Below are 22,104 nucleotides of genomic sequence, written 5' to 3' on the forward strand. Positions count from 1 at the left end.
CTTAGAGTATCATTGGGTATTCACTGCAGTTTTACTATTACCATAAACCAATGTCTGACCACCCCAAGACCAGTTTCTAACAATGGCATATGCCAAATGTCTGCCAATTTGTATGTTAGTCAGGCTCCTAATAGCCCTAGGGATGCAATGCTAATGGAGATGGCTTAGCATAATGCTTAATATATGACTTTTTGTGGCAAAAGTAGAAACATTCATCTTATTATTTTCCTCTGGAGATGAGCCCGTTGCAGCATGTACTGTTGGGCGCACCATTTTTTCATCAATGTGACAAAACCAACCAATTACAGTCCTTCACACTAGGTGGATGTCCTACATCCAGTAGTATCAGTAGTTTCACTGGATTGCTTAAGAATGCCATATTATTCCTTAAAGAGACACTCCAGCAAAAACGCATTTTTCATGCCTGATCCCCTCACCTGATTGTCTGTCACACTCTGGAAGTCTGCTCTGTGTATTCCAGTCACTTCCATGAAGTGCAGCTTCCTGTCTGATGCTGGTCAGGGACCATCTTGGCTGAGATTTTTCAGTTTCACATCTCTCCCACAATGCACCAGCACAGCATTAACTAAGGTCATACCATTCTGCCTGGCGGGGGGACAGTTTACTTAGCATTACCTTCTGTAGTCACCTAAATAAGCTACAGACTCCTGTGACAGGCATGCCTGTGTTCCTCCTGCAGGCAGTTTCAGTGGCAGATCTGTAGAGAGGCACCAGAGTTTTATGAGCATTCTGTGGTTATTCACGCTTTACTAATTTTGTAGGAAGTTGGATCATGCAGATGAAAAGCAATCTAACAAATTAATGTTCTATATAAATGTGACATCTTGGTGCCATCCAAGGGCTAGTATTGGAAGTGGCAGGAACAAAGCTGTTTTATGTGTTCAATTAACTGATTGGCAGGGCAGGTCACATGACACACCAAAAGCTGAGGAGGAAGTGGAGAGTGCTGCATCACTGAGGCCTGGGACAGAGTGGTAGAGAGAAACAACAACAGAGAAGTATAGTTGAGTGTCAGCAGTGAAGCCCGAAGAGCAGCAGAGGACATTGTGCAGCTGCATGAGACAAAAGACAGCTTAGCGACTGTGGGTGCTGCTTGTCGCTGCTTGAGCTGTTACTGCAGAAAGAAAGCTATTGCTGCCTAACCGAGTGTAGACCCCAGAGGTCTGCAACAGAGTCACAACTGGAGCATCAAGAGAGTGTTGTGTTGTGCTGCAACAGTGCTGTACCAGAACCATAAAAACCAAGCATGTGCACATGAGTAAAAAGTGACAGATGGTAAGCAGGCCTGCTAGAAAGCGACAGAGACATATCATGCTACACAGTCAGACAAGAGCACATTCATTGGCAATTGTATCTTGCTGGAGGTCAACCAGAACTTTGTACTAAACACATTTTTGTTTGCCTTCTACGGACAAGGTCCTCAGATGACTCCTTTGTCACATACAAACTTTGCGTGGCAAATGGCCATCTCTGAGTTCATACCTTTTGCAGAAAGATGATAGAGCTCGTTTTACAGAGAAAGTTATAGTAATTATATTTGTTTACCATAAATTGCTTAATACATATGCTACAGTGGATATAAAAAGTCTACACACCCCTGTTAGAATGCCATGTTTTTGTCATGTTAAAAAATCTGAGAAAGATGAATCATTTCACATTTATTTCCACAGCATTCAGTCTTTTTTGCGTGGGTGTCTATTAGCATGATACATCTTGACTTTGCAATCTTTGCCCCCTCTTCCTTGTAAAAGCACTCCAAATTTGTCACTTTGCAATATAAGTATAGCCCTCTTCAGGTCAACCCACAGATTTTCAATGTGATTCAGGTCTGGGTTCTTGCGGAGCTATTCCAAAGTTGTGTACATCTTCTGGCAAAGCCATTCTTTTGTGGATTTGGAGTTATGCTTTAGGTCGTTGTGCTGAAAAGTGAAATTCCTCTACATATTAAAATTTTTAGCAGAAGCCTGTAGGTTTCGTACTAAAATGGACTGATATTTTCATAATTCACTCCACCTTGACTAAAGCCCTAGCACCAGCAACAGAAAAGCAGCCTCAAAGCATAATGCTGCCTCCACCATGCTTCACTGTGGCTATGGTGTTCTTTTGGTGATGTGCAGTGTTGATTAGAGATGAGCGAACACCAAAATGTTCGGGTGTTCGTTATTCGGAACGAACTTCCCGTGATGCTCGAGGGTTCGTTTCGAACAACGAACCCCATTGAAGTCAATGGGCGACCGGAACATTTTTGTATTTCGCCGATGCTCGCTAAGGTTTTCATGTGTGAAAATCTGGGCAATTCAGGAAAGTGATGGGAATGACACAGTGACGGATAGGGCAGGCGAGGGGCTACATGGTGGGCTGCATCTCAAGTTCACAGGTCCCACTATTAAGCCACAATAGCGGCAAGAGTGCCCCCCCCCCCCCCCCACTGTCAGCATAAAGATCGTCCTCCTCTGGCACAGCTGTAACAGCTGTAGCAGAGAAGAACGATGTTTGCCCATTGAATTCAATGGAGCGGCAATACAGCATGTTCCACTGAATGCAATGGGCTGCCGGCGATCGCAGGATGAATGGTCGGAAAGGGGTTAAATATATAACCCCTTTCCTGCAATTCATCCAGAAATGTGTTACACTAAAAATATATACCGGCGTATAAGGCGACCGGGCGTATAAGACGACCCCCCAACTGTCACCTTATACGCCGGCAATACAGTGGAGCAAAGAATAAAAAGCATTACTTACGTTTTTAGATGATCTGCGGCGCTCCTGCAGGCTGTCACTCCCTCCTGGTCCACGGCAGACAAGCTTTCTCCACGAAAGACTTTAAATCCCTGCCTCCAGAAAGACACGTGCCTTCAGCCAATCACAGCCAATGACAATGATGTCATTGAATGGCTGTGATTGGCTGTGTTTCTGAAGGCGGGGATTTCAAGCCTTGAAATCCCCGCCTCCAGAAACACAGCCAATCACAGCCATTCAATGACATCATTGTCATTGGCTGTGATTGGCTGAAGGCACATGTGCTTCTGGAGGCAGGGATTTAAAGTCTTTCGTGGAGAAAGCTTGTCTGCCGTGGACCAGGAGGGAGTGACAGCCTGCAGGAGCGCCGCAGATCATCTAAAAACGTAAGTAATGCTTTTTATTCTTTGCTCCACTGTATTACCGGCGTATAAGGTGACAGTTGGGGGGTCGTCTTATACGCCCGGTCGCCTTATACGCCGGTATATATTTTTAGTGTAACACATTTCTGGATGAATTGCAGGAAAGGGGTTATATATTTAACCCCTTTCCGACCATTCATCCTGCGATCGCCGGCAGCCCATTGCATTCAGTGGAACATGCTGTATTGCCGCTCCATTGAATTCAATGGGCAAACATCGTTCTTCTCTGCTACAGCTGTTACAGCTGTGCCAGAGAAGAAGGATTTGTCTTCTATATGTTCTCAATGGGGTCAGCGCTGCTGCCGCTGGCCCCATTGAGCGCATATAGAATGCATCCATAGCGAGCAGCGGGAGGGGCAGATTTCAATACTCGGGTGACACCTTATCTCCCCAGCCACTCACAGCAGGGGGGTGGTATAGGGCTTAAACGTTGCAGGGGGAAGTTGTAATGCCTTCCCTGTCTTTATATTGGCCAAAAAAAAGCGCTAACGTCTCAGGGAAGAAAGTTTAATTTACCAGAACACCGCATGGTGTTCGTTACGAATAACGAACATCCCGAACACCCTAATATTCGCACGAATATCAAGCTCGGACGAACGCGTTCGCTCATCTCTAGTGTTGATCTTTCACCAAACATACCTTTTGGAATTCATGCCAAAAAGTTCAACCTTGGTCTCATCAGACCATAACATATTCCCCCTACATACTTTTGGCAGGCTTGATGGAGGTTTTGGCATCACATAGTCAGGCTTGGAAGTTTTTCTTTGTTAGAAAAAGCTTCCATCTTGGCACCCTACCCCACAGCCCAGACATATGAAGAATGGTTGTTGCATGCTCTATACAACCAGTACTTGCCAGAAACTCCTGGAGCTCCTTTAATGTTGCTGTCGGCCTCTTGGCCACCCCCTGGACCAATTTCCTTCTGGTCTTTTCAGCAATTTTTGAGGGACGTCTAGTTCTTGGCAATGTCACTGTTGTACCAAATATAATGCAAATCTTGATGAGAGTCTTTACTGTGCTCCATGATACATGTAATGCCTTGGAATGTATTTGGCACCCTTCTCCCGACTGATACCTTTTGAACAATCAAATTCCTTTGATATATTGTAAGCTCCTTATGGACCATAGCTTTTGCTGAATAATGCAGCTAAGGAAATGTCAGGAAAATCCTCAGAGAAAAGCAGAATTTTATATCGGGTAAGTCTCAATCACCATAAACAATGGCAGCTGTGTACTGACTACTATTTAACATGAGTTTAAATGTGATTGGCTATTTAAAAGGTTGTTCACACTGTTCATATAACGGGTCACATTGATGGTGAAAATCTGAAATGATTCATCTTTGTTGGATTTTTTAACATGACAAAAACTTGACATTTTAACAGGGGTGCATAGACTTTTTATATCCATTGTAAGTATTAGGTAGAGAGAGTCAGGACTGTTGAAATTATGTAAAATTTACCCACTGTTTAATTAAATATATTTCCTGCTATTTTTACTTGTAATAAAAATCTATATTGTTGTATGTCCAGTGTCTGTCTCATATCCTGAACTCTGTATCGCCTACCACTTACCACAACATATCCATGTAACGGCATCATACAAGCTGAGAATCTGACTAGAAAATGGATCCATAACCCCCAAGTAGATGTGAGCTGGTCAGAAGGAGATCACATGACCATCTGAGGAAAAATAGGCCAGTAGATTCAGATAGAAAGAATTAACTAACCAAGGTAACACTGGCGCACTCATATATACTGGGGGATAGATACATCAGTATAATAATAATTATAATAATAAAAAAAATTACAGGAGTGACTTTTCTGCTTAATTCTGCTTACTGATTAATTTCATACCAGTAGAGTTTACAGAAACAACATCAGAAGAATTTTATATCCCAAAATCTTTTTCATGAAATCCATCATTCTCCACGGGCAAGCTGCCTTTTGGTCTGTCCTAATCTAAAAGGTCATACAAGCCTCATAATAGAACTGCAGCACAGTATTCTTTTGCTTTTACTGTGCCTTGTTCTATCTCCTCTTTCAACTACCAAACACCTTAGACCACCTGTCTTTCTTTTCTATCAGTCTTGCGTGAAATTCCAGATTAAACCTACTGCAATAAAAGGAACCTTAGACTATGGTGTACTCTGAACTATGACCAAGCTATGTGGCAGTCTCATATTTGAACTGCAGTTTGTTTCATCCATGATGAGACACATACTTAGCACTTCATGGATCTACTTAAAGAGTACCTGCACTTTCACCTTTGAAGTTCTTCTACTCTGCCTGACTTTCTCGGCTCCTTCCAACAGCTGAAGACCGCCTCCTATAGTGCTTATATAGCACTATATGGACCTGTCTTCAGCTGCTGGAAGGAGCCGGAAAAGGCAGGCAGAGTAGAAGAACTTCAAAGGTGAAAGTACAGGTTCTCTTTAAGGTATTTTATAGACTGTATGTGTCTATGTGGATTGACAGCATGTGAATAAACAATTCCAACCTGAAATCCACAGTTGCCAGAGCCCCTTGTCCATCATCTCAGGGACTGATTTCTAAAATAGTGGATATTAGTAAATGTGGGCAAAACATGCAGTCTATCATTTGAGCCCTATTCATCTCAAGCTGTAGTACTTCTTTAAGCTTAGATTCCTTTTTTGGTTACATAAAGGAACAAACAGGAGGTAATGTTTCATATAGTGATAGTGCCTTTATGTGATTATGAGAGCTGACCTTCAGATAGCATTGTAGTAAGAAATCTAGCATCCAGAGGTCTTCCAACTAGTGCTGCGTATCATCTGTTTTCTAGCTATAAGCATTTGTTGTCCAAAGGCAAATGTCAATATGATATGACAATAATGGAAGAGTAGAATCAATTGTAGGGTATTCCTCTGTGGGTTTCTTCAGGCCAGAATGCAAAGGTCTCTCACATCATGGAACACAAATCATGTAATAACCTCACCTAACGCATAAACGCCACATCTACCCCATAAATATCTGCAGTGATTTATTAATCATTTCCTGTCCTGAAGACTGTGAGTTGATGAGCCCCAGTCTGCTTTGCAGATCGAGTTTAAGCAATGCCAAGAAATGGATTTGAGCAGCTGCACGAGGACTGTAGGTTGAAGCTCTTGGTTTTGCCAAAACACATTACAAATGCATGAACGGATTTCAGCAAGAGAGATGTATTATAAAGTTACATAAAAACGATTATCAAGCCAGTGATATCTTTTAGTGGACCAACTGGGGTGTTCTTAATTTCTATGTTCAAATGTAAAATAATTTACAATGCAAGTCTTAAAGAAGAGAAAACAGTAGCAGTAGGGGGAATTTCTTTACCTATATTTAGTTTTACATTAGCCAATGTGGTATATATTTACATTAGTGTACATTTACAGAAACAAAGTAAGATTTTGTGTATATACAGTATATATATATATATATATATATATAGAGAGAGAGAGAGAGAGAGAGAGAGAGAGAGAGAGAGATCTATATCTATCTATCTATCTATATATATATATTTCAAAATTATGTTGCAATTAACTTATACTTTATTGATAAAGGGGTTGTTCCACTGCAAGAACACCTTTCATTATGCACAATAAGGTATTTTGTATTTATAAAGGGGGGTCCCCACTCAGGTTCTCACTCTATAAGCCAAATTAGAAAACCGTTGACAAGCACCGACTCTCACTTTGGTGAACGCAGGCATGTTCTACATGTTACCTATAGATGCTGGAGAAATAGCAGGTAACAGATAACAGCTGACAGCTAGTATGAGAGCTTAAATTATGAATACACATGATGAAATGTACAGCTTCACAGAGAATCTCGTTAATCATAATACGGTATAGACATTAAAATTTATATTATATATTGGAAACTAAAAATGTTTGATATAAAGTAGAGAACATGGAGAGGAGTTTGTTTTCTAGACTTCCTGCCAATGATTTAATAGAACTGCTTGTTAGCCAATTTTCTATTAATATTCACCATAAAATTTTCGATGTTGATTTTCCAAACTAAAGCACGAGTAGTTGATGGCAGTAGTATTATGGAACACATCTGTAATATTCAGTGGGGCATATTGAACGAGTCCTGGAAGGCAGAATTCTGGCATCCAAAAGTTACACTTTTGGTGCACGCAGCAAAAGTGAGACTTTTCGGTCATGTACTTTTTGGAAAAGTAAAATGGGCCTGACTTTAGGGGACATGGCTGCATGCAGGCCATCCCACTTACTATAACACTAGGCAACAAAAAAACTGATTTTTGTGCCTTAGAAAAGTCTATTTGTTCCTGTTAGATTATTGTGAAATATAATGGAAAATAACTGTCATTTTGAAAAAAGTTTGTTTTTGTGGCCAGAACATCGATAATTAAAAATGTATGATTTTGAATTTCGAATGTTTCAAGGACGTACACAGTGAGAAAAGACGTTACTTACAATCATGAGCCAAAGTCATTATACAATGCAGAGTATGTCCATACAGTTCAAAATTAATGAAAATTTCTGGTTCTTTTCATTAATCCCTTCCAGTGGCTCACTCTGCACATCTCAAAGAGGAGTACAGTAGTGTGAAGTTCATGTGGCAAGTTCTGAAGTACAATCAGTATGGTTGGAGGGTAATTGGAGACTTCAAGATAGTTGCCTTTCTAAAGGGTCTTTAAGGTGGTTTCATAAAGTTTCCTTGCTATTTTTGTCTTTGGTATAGCAGAGCCAAAACTGAACACTACCATCGATGAGACTGGCCTGAATGTTTTGACTTCACTGTCGAATGAAGAAACGTCAAGTGGAAACCCGTGGTAGATCCTAAGATGATTCTGATGCCACCTCTTCACATAAAACTCAGGCTTATGAAACAGTTTGTCACAGCTCTACATAAAGAATCTACAGAGATTAAACATCTACTAAACTTCTTCCCGAAGCTTACTGAGGCAAAGATAAAAGCCGGCATCTCAAGAGGAACATAGAATGTCCAAAATTTCCAGACATGCTGACAGAAGTACAGAAAGCAGTTTGGAACAGTTTTGTTGCTGGGGCTCAGGGGTTCTTGGGAAATCACAAAGCAGACAACTATGTGGAGTTGGTGGAAATGATGGTGAAGAAATACCACGCTATGGGCTGCAGGATGTCACTCAAGGTTCATAACCTGGATCTTCATCTACATAAATTCAAGCAGAACATGGGAGCATACTCTGAGGAACAAGGAGAAAGATTCCACCAAGATATGCAGCAGTTTGAGCGTCGCTATCAAGGACAATACAACGAGAATATGATGGGCAACTACATCTGGGGGCTGGTATGAGAAAGTGACCAATTACACAATCGTCAATCGAAAAGAACCAGATATTTTCGTTAATTTTGAACTGTATGGACATACTCTGCATTGTATAATGACTTTGGGTCAGGATTGTAAGTAATTTCTTTTATCGCTGTGTATGTACTTGAAACATTGGAAATTCAAAATCATATATTTTTAATTATCAATGTCCTGGCCACAAAAGCAAACTTATTTCGAAATGAAAGTTATTTTCTATTATATTTTACAATAAGCTAACTTGAAAGATCATATTAGATAACTACATTTTGAAGAATTCTATATAATGTTATTCCTGGAATTTTTCACATGTTGTGGAAGGGATAGAAGTAATTCAACTTTACCATCATGGCCATATAGCTATTTGGGGAAGACTACAGGTGCTGTTTATGGAGGCCTACAGATCACCAATAAAGGCGTTCATCATCCCTCTCATGAATATAAACCTCCTTTTTGAATAATGTCATTTTTTAACAAAAATGCTTGTTAGGCCTTAGTCACACGGGCGTTTTTTCGCGCGATTTGCGGATCACATGACGGATGTGCATCCGCAAATCGCGTGACCGGGGCCAAAAAAATCGCCCGAAAAATCTGCTCCTAGCCGCGTTTCATTAGAAACGGGCTGGAGCTGTCCAGCGCATTGAATTCAATGGAGCCGGCAATACAGCCGCCTCCATTGAAAGCAATGGGCTGCCGGCGAGCGCAGGATGGATTGTCGGGAAGGGCTTAAATATATAAGCCCTTCCCTGCAATTCATCCAGAAATGTGTTAAAATAAAAAAATATATATATACTCACCTTGTTCCGGCAGACGGAGTTCAGAGCAGCCGGCCTGCAGGGGGCTTATATATTTAAGCCCTTCCCGACAATTCATCCTGCGCTCGCCGGCAGCCCATTGCTTTCAATGGAGGTGGCTGTATTGCCGGCTCCATTGAATTCAATGGGCAAACATTGTTCTTCTCTGCCACAGCTGTTACAGCTGTGGCAGAGAAGAATGATTTGTCTTCTATATGTTCTCAACGGGGTCGGCGCTGCTGCCGCCGGCCCCATTGAGCGCATATAGAGAAGAGAACAGGAATCGCAGATCGCAGATAGGTGCGATCTGCGATTTCTGTTCTATAATTTATCGGACGAGCGCATAAAAAGCGCTCATGTGTCCGATACCATTGCAAAGCAATGGTTTTAAAAAGTCGCCAGACGCATGCGCATGCGCAAATCGCGTGAGAAAACGCCCGTCTAACTAAGGCCTAAAACAGTAATTAGCGCCAAACTAAAGCTTTGGGTATAGGCCTAGATTTGGATTTAACTGAGGTAAAACTTTTTTAAACAAATATAAAAGATTATTCACATCTTGGCCAATTATGACTGAGATGGCAAGATCTTTACTCAGTTCTTAGGGTGGCCAGGAATATGGAAATAACTGAATGGGCTGTGCTATGCTGTTTCCGTAACTCCCATAGAAGTGAATGGAAGCTCCAGAGAAAGTTTAATACAGCGAGCTACACTGTTACTATAATTCCAGAGATGACTGTATGGAAATAGCATAGTTTGCTTCCTATGATGTTTCCGGAACTTCCATTCACTTCTATAGGTGTTATGAAAACAGCTTAGCACAGCCTGCTCCACCAGATAGAGCAAAGGCAGCAACTGGGGAGAAGGTAGTCAGTCCTTGAAATAGGTTTGGATCCAAGAGTTGAATATGCCATAAATGATCCTATATTCATACAAATGAATAGGAGAGCATGCACAGAAATGGTTGAAAAGAGTCATGCTGTCTGTGTACGAGCCAACAACAGAAGAAGACAGCGCAGGAACAGGGAATCGGGTGAGTATGTAATATATCTCCCTGATCTCCCAAGTCCCTCATCTATAAGTCCCATAATGTAGTTTATTGGGCTCAAAGGTGATGACAGTTTCCTTTTAGGGCTCAGTCAGACAAGCAAATTTTTCACGCATTATAGGCATGGGAAAAAAAAAAATTCGCACATCGCGTGTAGAAACAATTGCGAGACCGAGTGCATTGGAACTCACATGTCCTATCTTTTGCAGGTGCGAATTGTTTCTGCTTCTAAAAAACGGACATGTGACCGCTTTCATTGGAAAGCATTGGTTCTAATAGATTTGAAAACGTGCCTATACATGCATGAATGAGCCCTTAAGCAGCATATCCCCAGCAGCTTGACTGTTTGTAATGACCCAGTTAATTATTTTTAATATTTAAAACCAAATACATACTCTTTTTTTTCTAATCTGTTTTATGTACTGATTGTAGTTTTTAAATTCTATTTGCTGTATATGATCATGAGAGTAGCCATCTTGCCCAAGTGTTACCTTTATTGTAATCCTGCTCTGATGATAATGACATGACTGTTGAAAAGTTTTCTTCACAGAATAGGAAGTATCAGACTATTATGTGGCTCAATGGCTGAAGTGAGAACTGTAAGATTTCAGAACTTTTGAAAGTATGCATAGTGACATAGAAAATAATTTTTAAAAATCATTAAAAATATAACAAAAAATGTAATAATTAATTTTTTGATGACGCATTACCTTTAAGCACATTTTAAAAATAACACATTTAGGAATAGGAAAATGTTTAGTTAGTACACTATCTACCAGATCTGACAAGTCACAATTAATACCACTTGTATTAGGCCCGGCTCACACAAGTGATGATCACACTGTATATTGTGCGCAGGTTTTGCCGGCTGAGCCAGTCCTTATAGATGTAGCCAAGACTAACTTAACACTTTACGACTTATGATCATTTTCTTTGCCACACTTTATTTTTTTACCTTTTCAGTAGGTTAGTTGTGTTAAGATAACAATAATTATGGAATGGCTTAAGATAATTTAAGTTGTTGCTTAAAATGATCACAGTCAAGTTAACCTTTGCTACATCTGTACACTGTTTTATTTTATATCAAAGAACAAATATATACTCTAAATCCCTTAAAATGAATCTCCACCTTTTAACACATTGTAATTTATAAACGCAACATTCTGTGCTGATTAACTTCTTAATATACTTTTATAGCGGTGAAAACTATGCTTTCATTATATAGAGCTCCAAATCCCCCACATAAGCTTTTTTTCAGGGAAATTGAAATTCAATATCAGAAAAATAAAGCTCTGAGCACTACAGAGATGTATTCCACTTGTAGAAACTATCATACTCAAGGATGCCTTTCTTTAAAGAATACTCAGAGCTGATGCTCAATGAGTATCGGATCTTTGATAAAATCAACACTCAAAAGACACTGATGCAGAAATGGTTATCAAACACTGAGTGAGCCCAACTTCCAGACCCATAAGAACAGGGATTTAAATCTAAATATTACCTCGTCTTATACTGCATTTCTTGAAGTTACTGAGGCTCAGCATTGAGACCAGGGCAATTTGGTAAATATATGCAGATTACTTTTTCCAGCAGTGTGCTTCTAGAGGCAATGGTAGATGTATCTGACCAGAGACTATATAATCTCTCTGCTGAAGTCTCAAATTTGACTGGAATGTCCTCCAATCCAACATTTTTGACCCGGAGTTGCTCAAATTTGGTGTATTGCTAATAGTATACTTCTTTGATCACTGCTCATGACGTGGCAGCTATGCTGTTGTTGTGATCATGGGGCTAAGGAAGACAGGCAATGCCTGTATAATAAGGCATACTAGACCTGAGCACCATCTTTATTTTTCTGCAAATCAATAACATGTGTATTGAGTTTTAAAACGTTCAAAAATAGAATAAATATTTCAGCAAAAAACTTTAAATACTTTAAAAATTCTAAGAAGTTAAGCTGTAATAATGTGTTTGTGAAAGAACGGAAACTGAGACATTTTCTGTGGAATTTTGCTCTTTGCCTTGTCCCTTTTCTCTCTTTATAATGCTATAAAAGTCCAAACAGCTTTATTTTTACTTTCTGGTACCTGAAATGGTAGATACTTAGGATTTTATATCCCTCTAATGCCACAGTGGGCTGACATTTTATTCATGTGCTTTAGATTCTTCACCTGTTTCCTTTGGGAGAAATTGCAGAATGAAATTCTTGGCATTTTTGCTCCTAATTGTTGTACCAGATAAGGTTATAGAAGCTTTCAACTGGTTATCTTCCAAACTTTCCAGAAACTAGCTCAGATGGCTTTGAACATACCATAATAAATTGTAAGACACACATACGGATTGCATGTCCTAGAGCAGCTGGAATAGCAAAAGAAAATTCAATTTCTAGAATCCATATTTAGTTTTAACTAGAGCTTGAATTAATGACATGTGAATGGAGTGGTGCTGTGCCTATCAGATCCGATGTATACATGTTCATTATTTTATTTATTACAATACATGCATTTAAGTGTAAAATGATACCAAATGAAATTAATGAGTTACTGTTGCTGAGTTATAATCTTTATTACATTGCATTTCTATAGCATTTTAGATTTTGAAAATTCACTGGAGCATTGAATTAAGGGTTCAACGCGTTTCTACAGTGAATAAACGGTTTCATCAGGAACCCACGTACCACAGCGTAAATAGATAACCGGTGTAATAAGGCCCTGTTAAAAAAAAAAAAATTTAAATCCTTTTTGTAGTATAGGAAAGGGTATCGATATAGTGTAGCTGATGATAGTTTAGAACAGCATTCACACCCACCCAGAAAATCCCAGACAGGAACCAAAACAAGAAAAGGCAGCAACACCAGCCCATTTAGCCACCAGCCTACCATATTGGTTATCTATTTACGCTGTGGTACGTGGGTTCCTGATGAAACCGTTTATTCACGGTAGAAACGCGGTGAACCCTGAATTCGATGCTCTACCACTAAGGATCCCTGAATCCGATATTGTATTTGTAAAAAATCTTGAATGAAAATTTCCAATCCCGTATTAGATAAAAATTGTGCACAAGAATAGGTCTTGGGTTGGTGTATACCCGAGAGACCTACACTCTGTAGCTGGACGGTCTGTCTGGAACTGAGCTTTTCATTATTGAGTTTGATCCATATAAAAATTTTGGATCGCATGAACTATAGGTGGAGGGTACAAGCTGGTTCCCCATCTAGCTATAGGACTTATTCGGGTCCGGAGACTATTTGTTGGAACACTGACATAATATTCCTCCTCTTTAAGGGGTTACATATCTGGTCCCCTATATCTAAGCCCCGTTGAAATTAAGGTGCTTTGGGAAATTATATACCTTCTGGTATTTTTTTATGTTTGTGTGTGTTACAAGTCAGGCTTTGTACAAGGTCTTTTTTAGATGCATTATTTACTAAAGGTTAAGGTTTAAGAGTAGACAAGAATCCTCACAGTGAAGAACATTTTAAATTTTGACATGTGACACGAGCAAACCACTTCTGGATATTTCTATAAAGAACTACTAATGGCACTTTTTACCACATAGTGCACTATCCCCTTTAAAGGAGTTGTCTTAAAGTGTAACTCCACTTATAAATAACTTAGGCCTCCTTCCCACGAACGGATTTACACCGCGTAAATTCGCGGCAAAAATCCGCTGCGTGGCCCCCTGCTATTAGGTTCTATTGAACCTAATAGCACAATGCTCACGATGCGTAATTCCACCGCGGAATTACGCACCGCGATTTCTCCCGTCCTCACCCGCAGCATGCTCTATTTGCTGCGGGTGAGGACGGGCTGTACGCGCTGACGGCTTCCATTGCAGTCAATGGAAGCCGTCCGTTCACGCTATCTCCCGCTGTAACCAGCGGGAGATAGCGTGAAAAAACGCTTCCCCACCTACCGCCGCAGCGTCATTTGACGCGGCCGGCGCGTCACGTGACACTGCCGGCCGCGTCACGTGACGCGGTGGGCGTGTCACACGACGCGACGGCGGTGGGCGGGGAAGCGTTTTCACGCTATCTCCCGCAGGTAAGTATAGGGGCTCTGGGGGGCGCCGTGACGGGCTTCACTGCGTAATATTACGTGGCGGAGCCCGTCACGCTCGTGGGAAGGAGGCCTTAATATTGGGCAGTGAACAAATGGGCAGATGCACTTACTTTCTTCATCCCTGCTCACAGCAGCATACAGACTCCATAGACTTTTTATGGAGCCCATACACAACTTTAAGCAGGAGAAGGTGTGGGAAAAAGGGGACTGGCGCTACTTTAATGAAGATCACATGCAATGGTGATAGGAGATTCCTCTCCCAAGTCAAATGTTCTGGTAATGAGGCGGTCAAGGTGATATGTGCATTAGGCTATGGGTGCAGTGAGACCAGTATCCATACAACCCCTCAGGTTTACCAGCGGTGAATGAGGTAAAATAGACAAAAAACTGGTAGTTCGGAGCGACCCTTAAATGGATTTTCAAGCTTGAAAAAGGCCTGGATGCGGCCGAAACGCATTGCTGCATACTGATGATTAGAATTGTAAACTAAATAACTCTACTCCCTGGAAACCTTTTGGATTTAGAGCAACTTTTTTATACCGCTGTGATATGCTTCAGGGAGGATTCATGGAGGAATCCTCCCAGCTCAGAAAGTAATACTCCATTTTTATATGGTCATGTGGATATGACAGAGATGTCTTCTCCGTTATAAGTTATTCCCATCGCATTCATTGAGCAGAGCCTATCTTTTCTTTCTTTGTATGACATATCAGAAGTTATTTTAAATGTTTGAAGAAAAAAAAAATAAAACACTTTTCATATTGACGATTCCATCGCAATTTGCTAATAGCGGCAAATGCAACTTCCCACACTCTCAGGCCTCGGTCACACTGGCGTTTTTTTCCCGCGATTTGCGGATCGCCTAATGGATGCGCATCCGCAAATCGCGTGACCGGGGCCGACGATTTCACTGAAAAAGCTGCACCTAGCAGCGTTTTCAGTGAAACCGCCCCACACTGCCCGCTATCCTCTGCCACAGCTGTGGCAGAGGAGAACGATGTTCGTCCATTGAAAGCAATGGGCTGCCGGCGAGTTTGGGATGAATTTTCGGGAAGGGCTTAAAAATATAAGCCCTTCCCTGAAAGTCATCCTAAACTGTGTAAAAATTTTAAAGAATGTATTCTCACCTTTTCCCAGCAGCCGGAGTTCAGCCGCGTCTAGCCTGTCATTCAATAGCTGAGAGCTGCCTCTGATTGGTCGCTGCACTCAGCCAATCAGAGGCAGCACTCACTCACCCATTCATGAATTCATGAATGGGTGAGTGAGAGCTGCCTCTGATTGGTGAGGGCTGTGACCAATCAGAGGCAGCCCATTCAGCAGGCAGGGATTTTAAATCCCCAGCGGCTGAATACTACACAGAGCAGTTCAGGAGAACTGCCGGCCAGACGCGGCTGAACTCCGGCTGCTGGGAAAAGGTGAGCATACATTTTTTTAAATTTAGATTTCTGGTATAATTTATGCCTGCCTCTGGCATAAATTACACTTGCATCTGAGGTGCTAGGGCAGAGACGCCCCCTCTTAATAAATCCAATATACTTTTTCAAAAAGATGATATAAAGTCACAAGACCTCACTTGTGCTAACATTGTGACTTTCTGTCATGAAACATACTATTTTTTTCTTCACATCCACCACAATACAGAAAAAGAGTCATTTTTGTAAGTACAGTGATCCCTCAAGTCACAATGGCCTCAGAATACAAAATTTTGAAACCACACTTAACATACAATGTCAGAGACAGTCCAAATCTGTTGTGTGCAGCCGATCAGCATGGACATGTCACTGGTAACACCCTTATATTACTGAAGTGCATGTACTAAATTCCTATCTAGTAGCAGCTCTACTGAACATTATGGTACTCCAAGATCTGTACTGCTCTTTACCAATGATTTGCTCCTTTGGACACCATGTGAAGGCGGCTGCATGTCATTTTTCTGGTATACTATATGAATTGTGCAAGACCCTGAGGAAGCTCCTGTCTTCACCACAGAAAGTAACCTACAGCTTCCATCAGCTCTGACCTTTATACGGAAGGACATGTTTTCTTTGTATTAGTTATCTGCTTAATTTTCTTTAATCTTCATTGTATTACTTTGGGATAACATTTTGGTGCTTTGGAACGAATTACCAGCTTTCCATAGATTTATGGTTCTAACATACAATGTTTTCAACATACAATGGCCGTTCTGGAAGCAATTAATATTGCCTATTGCGTAACCACTGTATTAGTGAATTTCCATGGCATAAACACACTTCTGATTTGTTGCTTCTGCTGAAATTTGTTTTAAACAAAACAGGAATATATCATTAATTTATTACCATACCTACAAATATTTCTTTTGAAATGTGAACGCTTAACCTTTGCCATCGTGGGGAAGCTGCAGTCATTCAAAGGATATTCTATCAAAGTCAGACTTCATGCTGGACATGTGCCCATCTGCTAAGACAGTCTTCTGTCTCTAAATCTCAAAGATCTACACAGTCTTATGAAGTGGGAGTTGGTAAGGAGTATGAACATTTTTAAATTCATTTTCTTTGCCCACATGTACCCTGTCAAATTTTGAGATATGGAGACTTGTCAAGAAATACATAGTTCCTGTTTAGTATGCGCAAGTTGGAAGGATATTTGATTTGAGAAGCAAAATTGACAAATAATCATTAAAGCCTCTGTAGTTTCTATTTTCCGGCATAAACAGGTATGGACAGGGGTTGAGCTCCCTAATGAATATTCATGAGCAGACATTTTTCATAGGATAGAAAGGTGGTCTATGGCATTAAGTACTAGTTTTATTTTTTTTTTTCAATAATTGGTCTAAAGATATATAAAAAGATATATTTTGATAATAGATATACTTCAATGCCTTGGCACCCCATGACATACATGTACATCATTGGAAGGGGTACTTAAGGCGAAATGATTTATATTTACAGCATATAGGTGATGTAGGCTCAAAAGCTGAGCTCGCACCATCCACAGCGGGAACTGGTTATGACTGACAGCCAATCTCCCGCTGCAATAACAGAGATCGGTGAGAACACTGATCCCCACCATTAACCCCTTACTTGTCGCAATCAATGTTGATCGTGCCATATAAAAGGTTAACAGATTGAGGGCACTCCCTCTGTTATGTCATCTGCCTTTCGCCATGAAATCACGGAAGGTCGATTGGTTACCATGGAACCAGATGCCATGGTGTGTCCTAGACATTAGTGATAACACATTGCAGTATAGAAAAGTACAGTGTACTATCTTAGCTATCATAGCAGATCCAGGTTTCCTATAGGGACATTAAAAAATAAAAGTAGACTTTTCTGGATAGATCAGTTGTTTCCAAAACATGGAAAACCTCATGTACGAACAGCAAAGCAGCTGTGTCTCCTGCAAAGACTGTCTGCTGCCACGACTTGTATATTTATTCATTTTCTTCGACTGACTTCCATGGTCACTGTATAAATAAGGTTTTTTTAAACTGACCACAAATCAGGCGATTGTAACAAGCGCCAATTGTTAAAGCATTTCAATAAGTGCCTATTTACTGCCATTCAGACACGGGCATGATTATCTGTTGTATAATGATGAATGATAGTTATTAAGATCATATACCTGTTAGTGATCAGTGATTAGTGGAATAATCGATTCGTTATAGTATCGGGCTGATTTCACAAAAAACATTGTGAATCAGGATGGGCAATTCCAACTCCCATCAAAGTCAATGGAAGTAAAAATTGGGTTCACTAATTTGCCCTCCAGAAGGTCCTAAACGCAGCCAAAGGCCCCCAAATGGCATGGGAATACAGCCACACATTTGGAGAATACGTGGCTCCTCCCAAAAAGTGGTCAGAATAGAAAACCCGGCGATAAATGGACGTCTGAATAAGCCCTTATTCCTGCAGTTCACATGTAGACCTACATGACTCCATGGTTACAGACTACAAACAAACTTAGTGTAGTCTTATCCTGCATTTCCTTTCATCTGTACTCTACTTTCTAACCTACCAATGAACATTAACAAAAAGGGGACTGATTGGGATCATAAATGAGTGCACCATTACACAGATTGCTTAAGAATAGAGATGAGCGAGCGTACTCGGAAAAGCACTACTCGCTCGAGTAATTTGCTTTATCCGAGTATCGCTGTGCTCGTCCCTGAAGATTCGGGTGCCGCTGCGGCTGACAGGTGAGTCGCAGCGGGGAGCAGGGGAGAGCGGGCGGGAGAGAGGGAGAGAAAGATCTTACCTCCGTTCCTCCCCGCTCTCCCCTGCAGCTCCCCGCTCCGTGCCGGCACCCGAATCTTCAGGGACGAGCACAGCGATACTCGGATAAAGCAAATTACTCGAGCGAGTAGTGCTTATCCGAGTATGCTCGCTCATCTCTACTTAAGAACTGTTTCCCTAAGCAGTAGGATATTTTTAATCACCTTTGTTCTGTATTTACAATGGCATGGGTATAAAGCCCAGAACCAGGAGCCCTATATTTTTCAGCGCTTGGTGCTTATCAGGTTAAATATACTAGAGAATTGCACAGTCACTTCCTAATTTTTGCACCTACCATTAGTATTTGTTTTGATTAAAATGTAATGCTTAGGAGTTAAATGTTAGAAAGTAATTTTAGGGATTCAAATATTGTTTTAGTACAATTAGAGACAAATCCACATTATAATATCAAAATAGCATATAAAACCAATGATAAAGTGCTTAAGTCATTAATAGTAAAAAATGAACTCTGCAACATCACATAAGAAGAAAGTTTAAAACAAAAAGTGATTTGATCTCCAAAAAAGTTACTTAGGGACTTTTAACACAGAACAAAACTGGTCCATGCGTACATTTCTGCGACACAATGTTATCCCAACGTGGCTTGAATTGTTCACCTGTTAAAATCTAGCATCTTTACTTCAAAACTACAAGATTAAATTCTGCAGCGGAAAGGATTTCTGCTGTGGAATTAAGGATGTCTTATGGAATTGTTGTTGTGAATTTTTAAAATACAGAAGATGTAATTCCGCCATTAAAGTCTATGGAATAAAACGCAAGAAATTTCATGAGATGTTTCGTAAAATACAGTCTGCAGTTAAAAACGCAACAAACTCCACATCTGCTCTGTGTCCTGCGGACAATTCCATCCCGTGTGTAAGGTCCCTTATTCAAATTACTGTGATGCAAAGATCTCAGAGGTTCTTCAGTCTTAGGCCCCCTGTCCACGGCCGAGGCGGAATATCGCTAGAGATATTCCACCGTGGGGGACGAGGGGGGAGAGCTGACAGATCTAGCATGCCGATATTAAATCCTGCGAGCGGAGAATCGCTATGATTCTCCACTCTTGCACAACGCTATGGAAAGCTTCACACAGCGTGATCCACCGGCAATTTATCGCAAGCGGATCATCACCCGTGGACAGACAGCCTTAATAGGTTTGGATCATCAAAACCCTGGAGCCCCCAATGTATCAAGATCCACTCTGTTTTTGCTTTATAAATATTTACATGTAGATTTTCAATGCAATTCTGCACTAAAAATATGTGGTAATTTTCAACATGCCATCATCACAGAGCAAAAAAATCCATATAGATTTCAGGACGCGCTCAATAAAGCTGATTTCACTATTTTCAATACAAAAAGGGAATCCACAGCACAATCTGCAGCAAAATCCACATGTAACACAAGAGCCATAGACTCATTGTAGATTTGCCAAGTAAATTTCTGTCCCATCCAAACGCAGCCTAAGAGATCCAGTGGAGAATAAAGCATATTGGGATGAAGACTGACTGTCATGTCCAGAAGGCATGAAAATCTGAGTCTGATACCTGCATTAAGAACCTAAGTAATATTTAGGAAAGAGTTGAACTGATGGCAGTTTTGTATATGCAAAGTATATAATTGTCTTCTTACATTAGGAACTCAATTTGTCAAAGTTAAATATGACCCAAAAACATTTCCATTTGCTAGATTCAAGCTTTGCCTACTCATCTCACTTGTTAATAAAATCACGGAAAAGTTTACACTCTTAAAGCGACCCTCCGATCCAGTAACAAAGGTGGCCATACCAGCTTTTCTGACTACCTGATGCACATTGAGCATTAATACACATCATTAGTCTAAGACACTATACACTTGCCTTGTTTGACCAGGTGAACAGCATCGGCCAGTCACATTAGCATGTAGTGTCTTAGACTACTGATGCATACTAATACAGTATGGAATACATAGTGAGGCCTCAGTCACACGGGCGCATCGGCACCCGTACACCGGCGCCAATGCGCCCGTGTGACTGCAGGAAGGAGACGGACGTACCTGCAGATGGCCGTCTCTCTGCAGCGCCGGAGGAAAGAACACATGACCGGCAATGAAGCAGGTACGTCCGTCTGCTGGTGTCAGTCACACGGGCGCATCGGCGCCGGTGTACAGGTGCCGATGCACCCGTGTGACTGAGGCCTAAGAGAAGCAGTTTGGCCATCTTTGTTTTTTCAGGACCGGAGGGTTGCTTTAATTGTTTTTCATCCATTTATCAGGTCTCCATTCCAAACATCTGAATAGTCACAATGGAAAATTTATTTACTTGCCTCTATACAGGCTCTTTGTTTTATCTTGAAGGCATGGATCAAAGAAATGAACCATTTTTACATAGAGAGTGGGCAAGCTAACTTAAACCAGCATGTTCCATTAGGAAAAGAACCATCCTATGCTGTCACCTTATAGGGCAGTTATGCTAGAAGTCAATAGCACATGGTACAGGGTGAACTTATTACATGTAACAGTTTTGAAAAAACAGCAATGCCTATTGAAAACTATGACATACAGATATTTTTGCAAACAAACCTTTTTATTTTATACACTTTACACAGCCATAACTAGGCTTCCTTTCACCAGTTCTGTTTCCTGTCTAGCATTATGTTCTCCCTTCCATAGCATACGGGACACATGCCCGGTAGCGCCCTAGCTATGCTCCTGCATCATAAAATTGTTAGTGGAAATCTTACATGCCCAAATGGATCAAGATGGTTGTTGGTCAACTTTAGTTTTTGAAATGACACCAGTTGCCTCATCCAGTGAGCTCCAGTGGCTGGGGAGTCCGGGTGAACATATAACCTTCCAGGCATTGCAGGCTCGGCTTTACCAGCTACCATCCTACAAATGAAATGTTAATACAGCAAATTAGAATTTTATTAATGTTCCATTCAGACAGCAAGAGGAATAGTAGTAAAAAGACCACAGTTTTTCAGCAAAGGTGGAGAGCACAGAAAGTCTAATAGAAAAATGGATGTTTATTATTATATATAAGTTGAAAATACTAACCAGTCTATCAAGTTCAATATAGAATTGTACAACGTTGATCCAGAGGAAGGAAAACACTATGTAGCTATCATTTGCATGATATTTTTATTGCTGTTTTAGAGCTTTAGCCGTGTTATGCAGCTGTGAAAATCACAGCGCATAACTGGACGTAAAAAAAACATTGATTTCAATGGTTTTGTTGCCACTATCTGGATTCCAGAGTGTTATTACTAGGTACAAGAAAATATAGGATTTGCCCTACCTTTCTCACATTAGCACCGAGTTTGAATAGTCCGAAAAAAAACCCGAAGCAGCGAGCATATTAGTGCATGACCCATGTGTTTTAGCCTTTATAGTAAAAAAAAAACTTCTGGCCATATATAAAGGGATTGATCAGATATTTGTAGGTTAATATCTGTATTTGCTCTAGAAA

The 22,104-nt window shown here is 40.7% G+C and overlaps 1 protein-coding gene across 3 annotated transcripts in view; it reads right to left on the bottom strand.

Moving 5' to 3' along the window:
• Nucleotides 1-22,104, bottom strand: part of TBX4 (T-box transcription factor 4) — a 151,544-nt gene that overhangs the window by 27,100 nt on the left and 102,340 nt on the right. For all 3 annotated transcript variants that reach the window (XM_066575101.1, XM_066575102.1, XM_066575100.1), the window contains exon 5: nt 21,377-21,524. In XM_066575101.1, the coding sequence (XP_066431198.1) occupies nt 21,377-21,524 (148 nt within the window). The remainder of the gene's footprint in view (nt 1-21,376; nt 21,525-22,104) is intronic.

Source organism: Eleutherodactylus coqui, chromosome 1 (assembly GCF_035609145.1).
Source record: "Eleutherodactylus coqui strain aEleCoq1 chromosome 1, aEleCoq1.hap1, whole genome shotgun sequence".
NCBI classification, from domain to species: domain Eukaryota; kingdom Metazoa; phylum Chordata; class Amphibia; order Anura; family Eleutherodactylidae; genus Eleutherodactylus; species Eleutherodactylus coqui.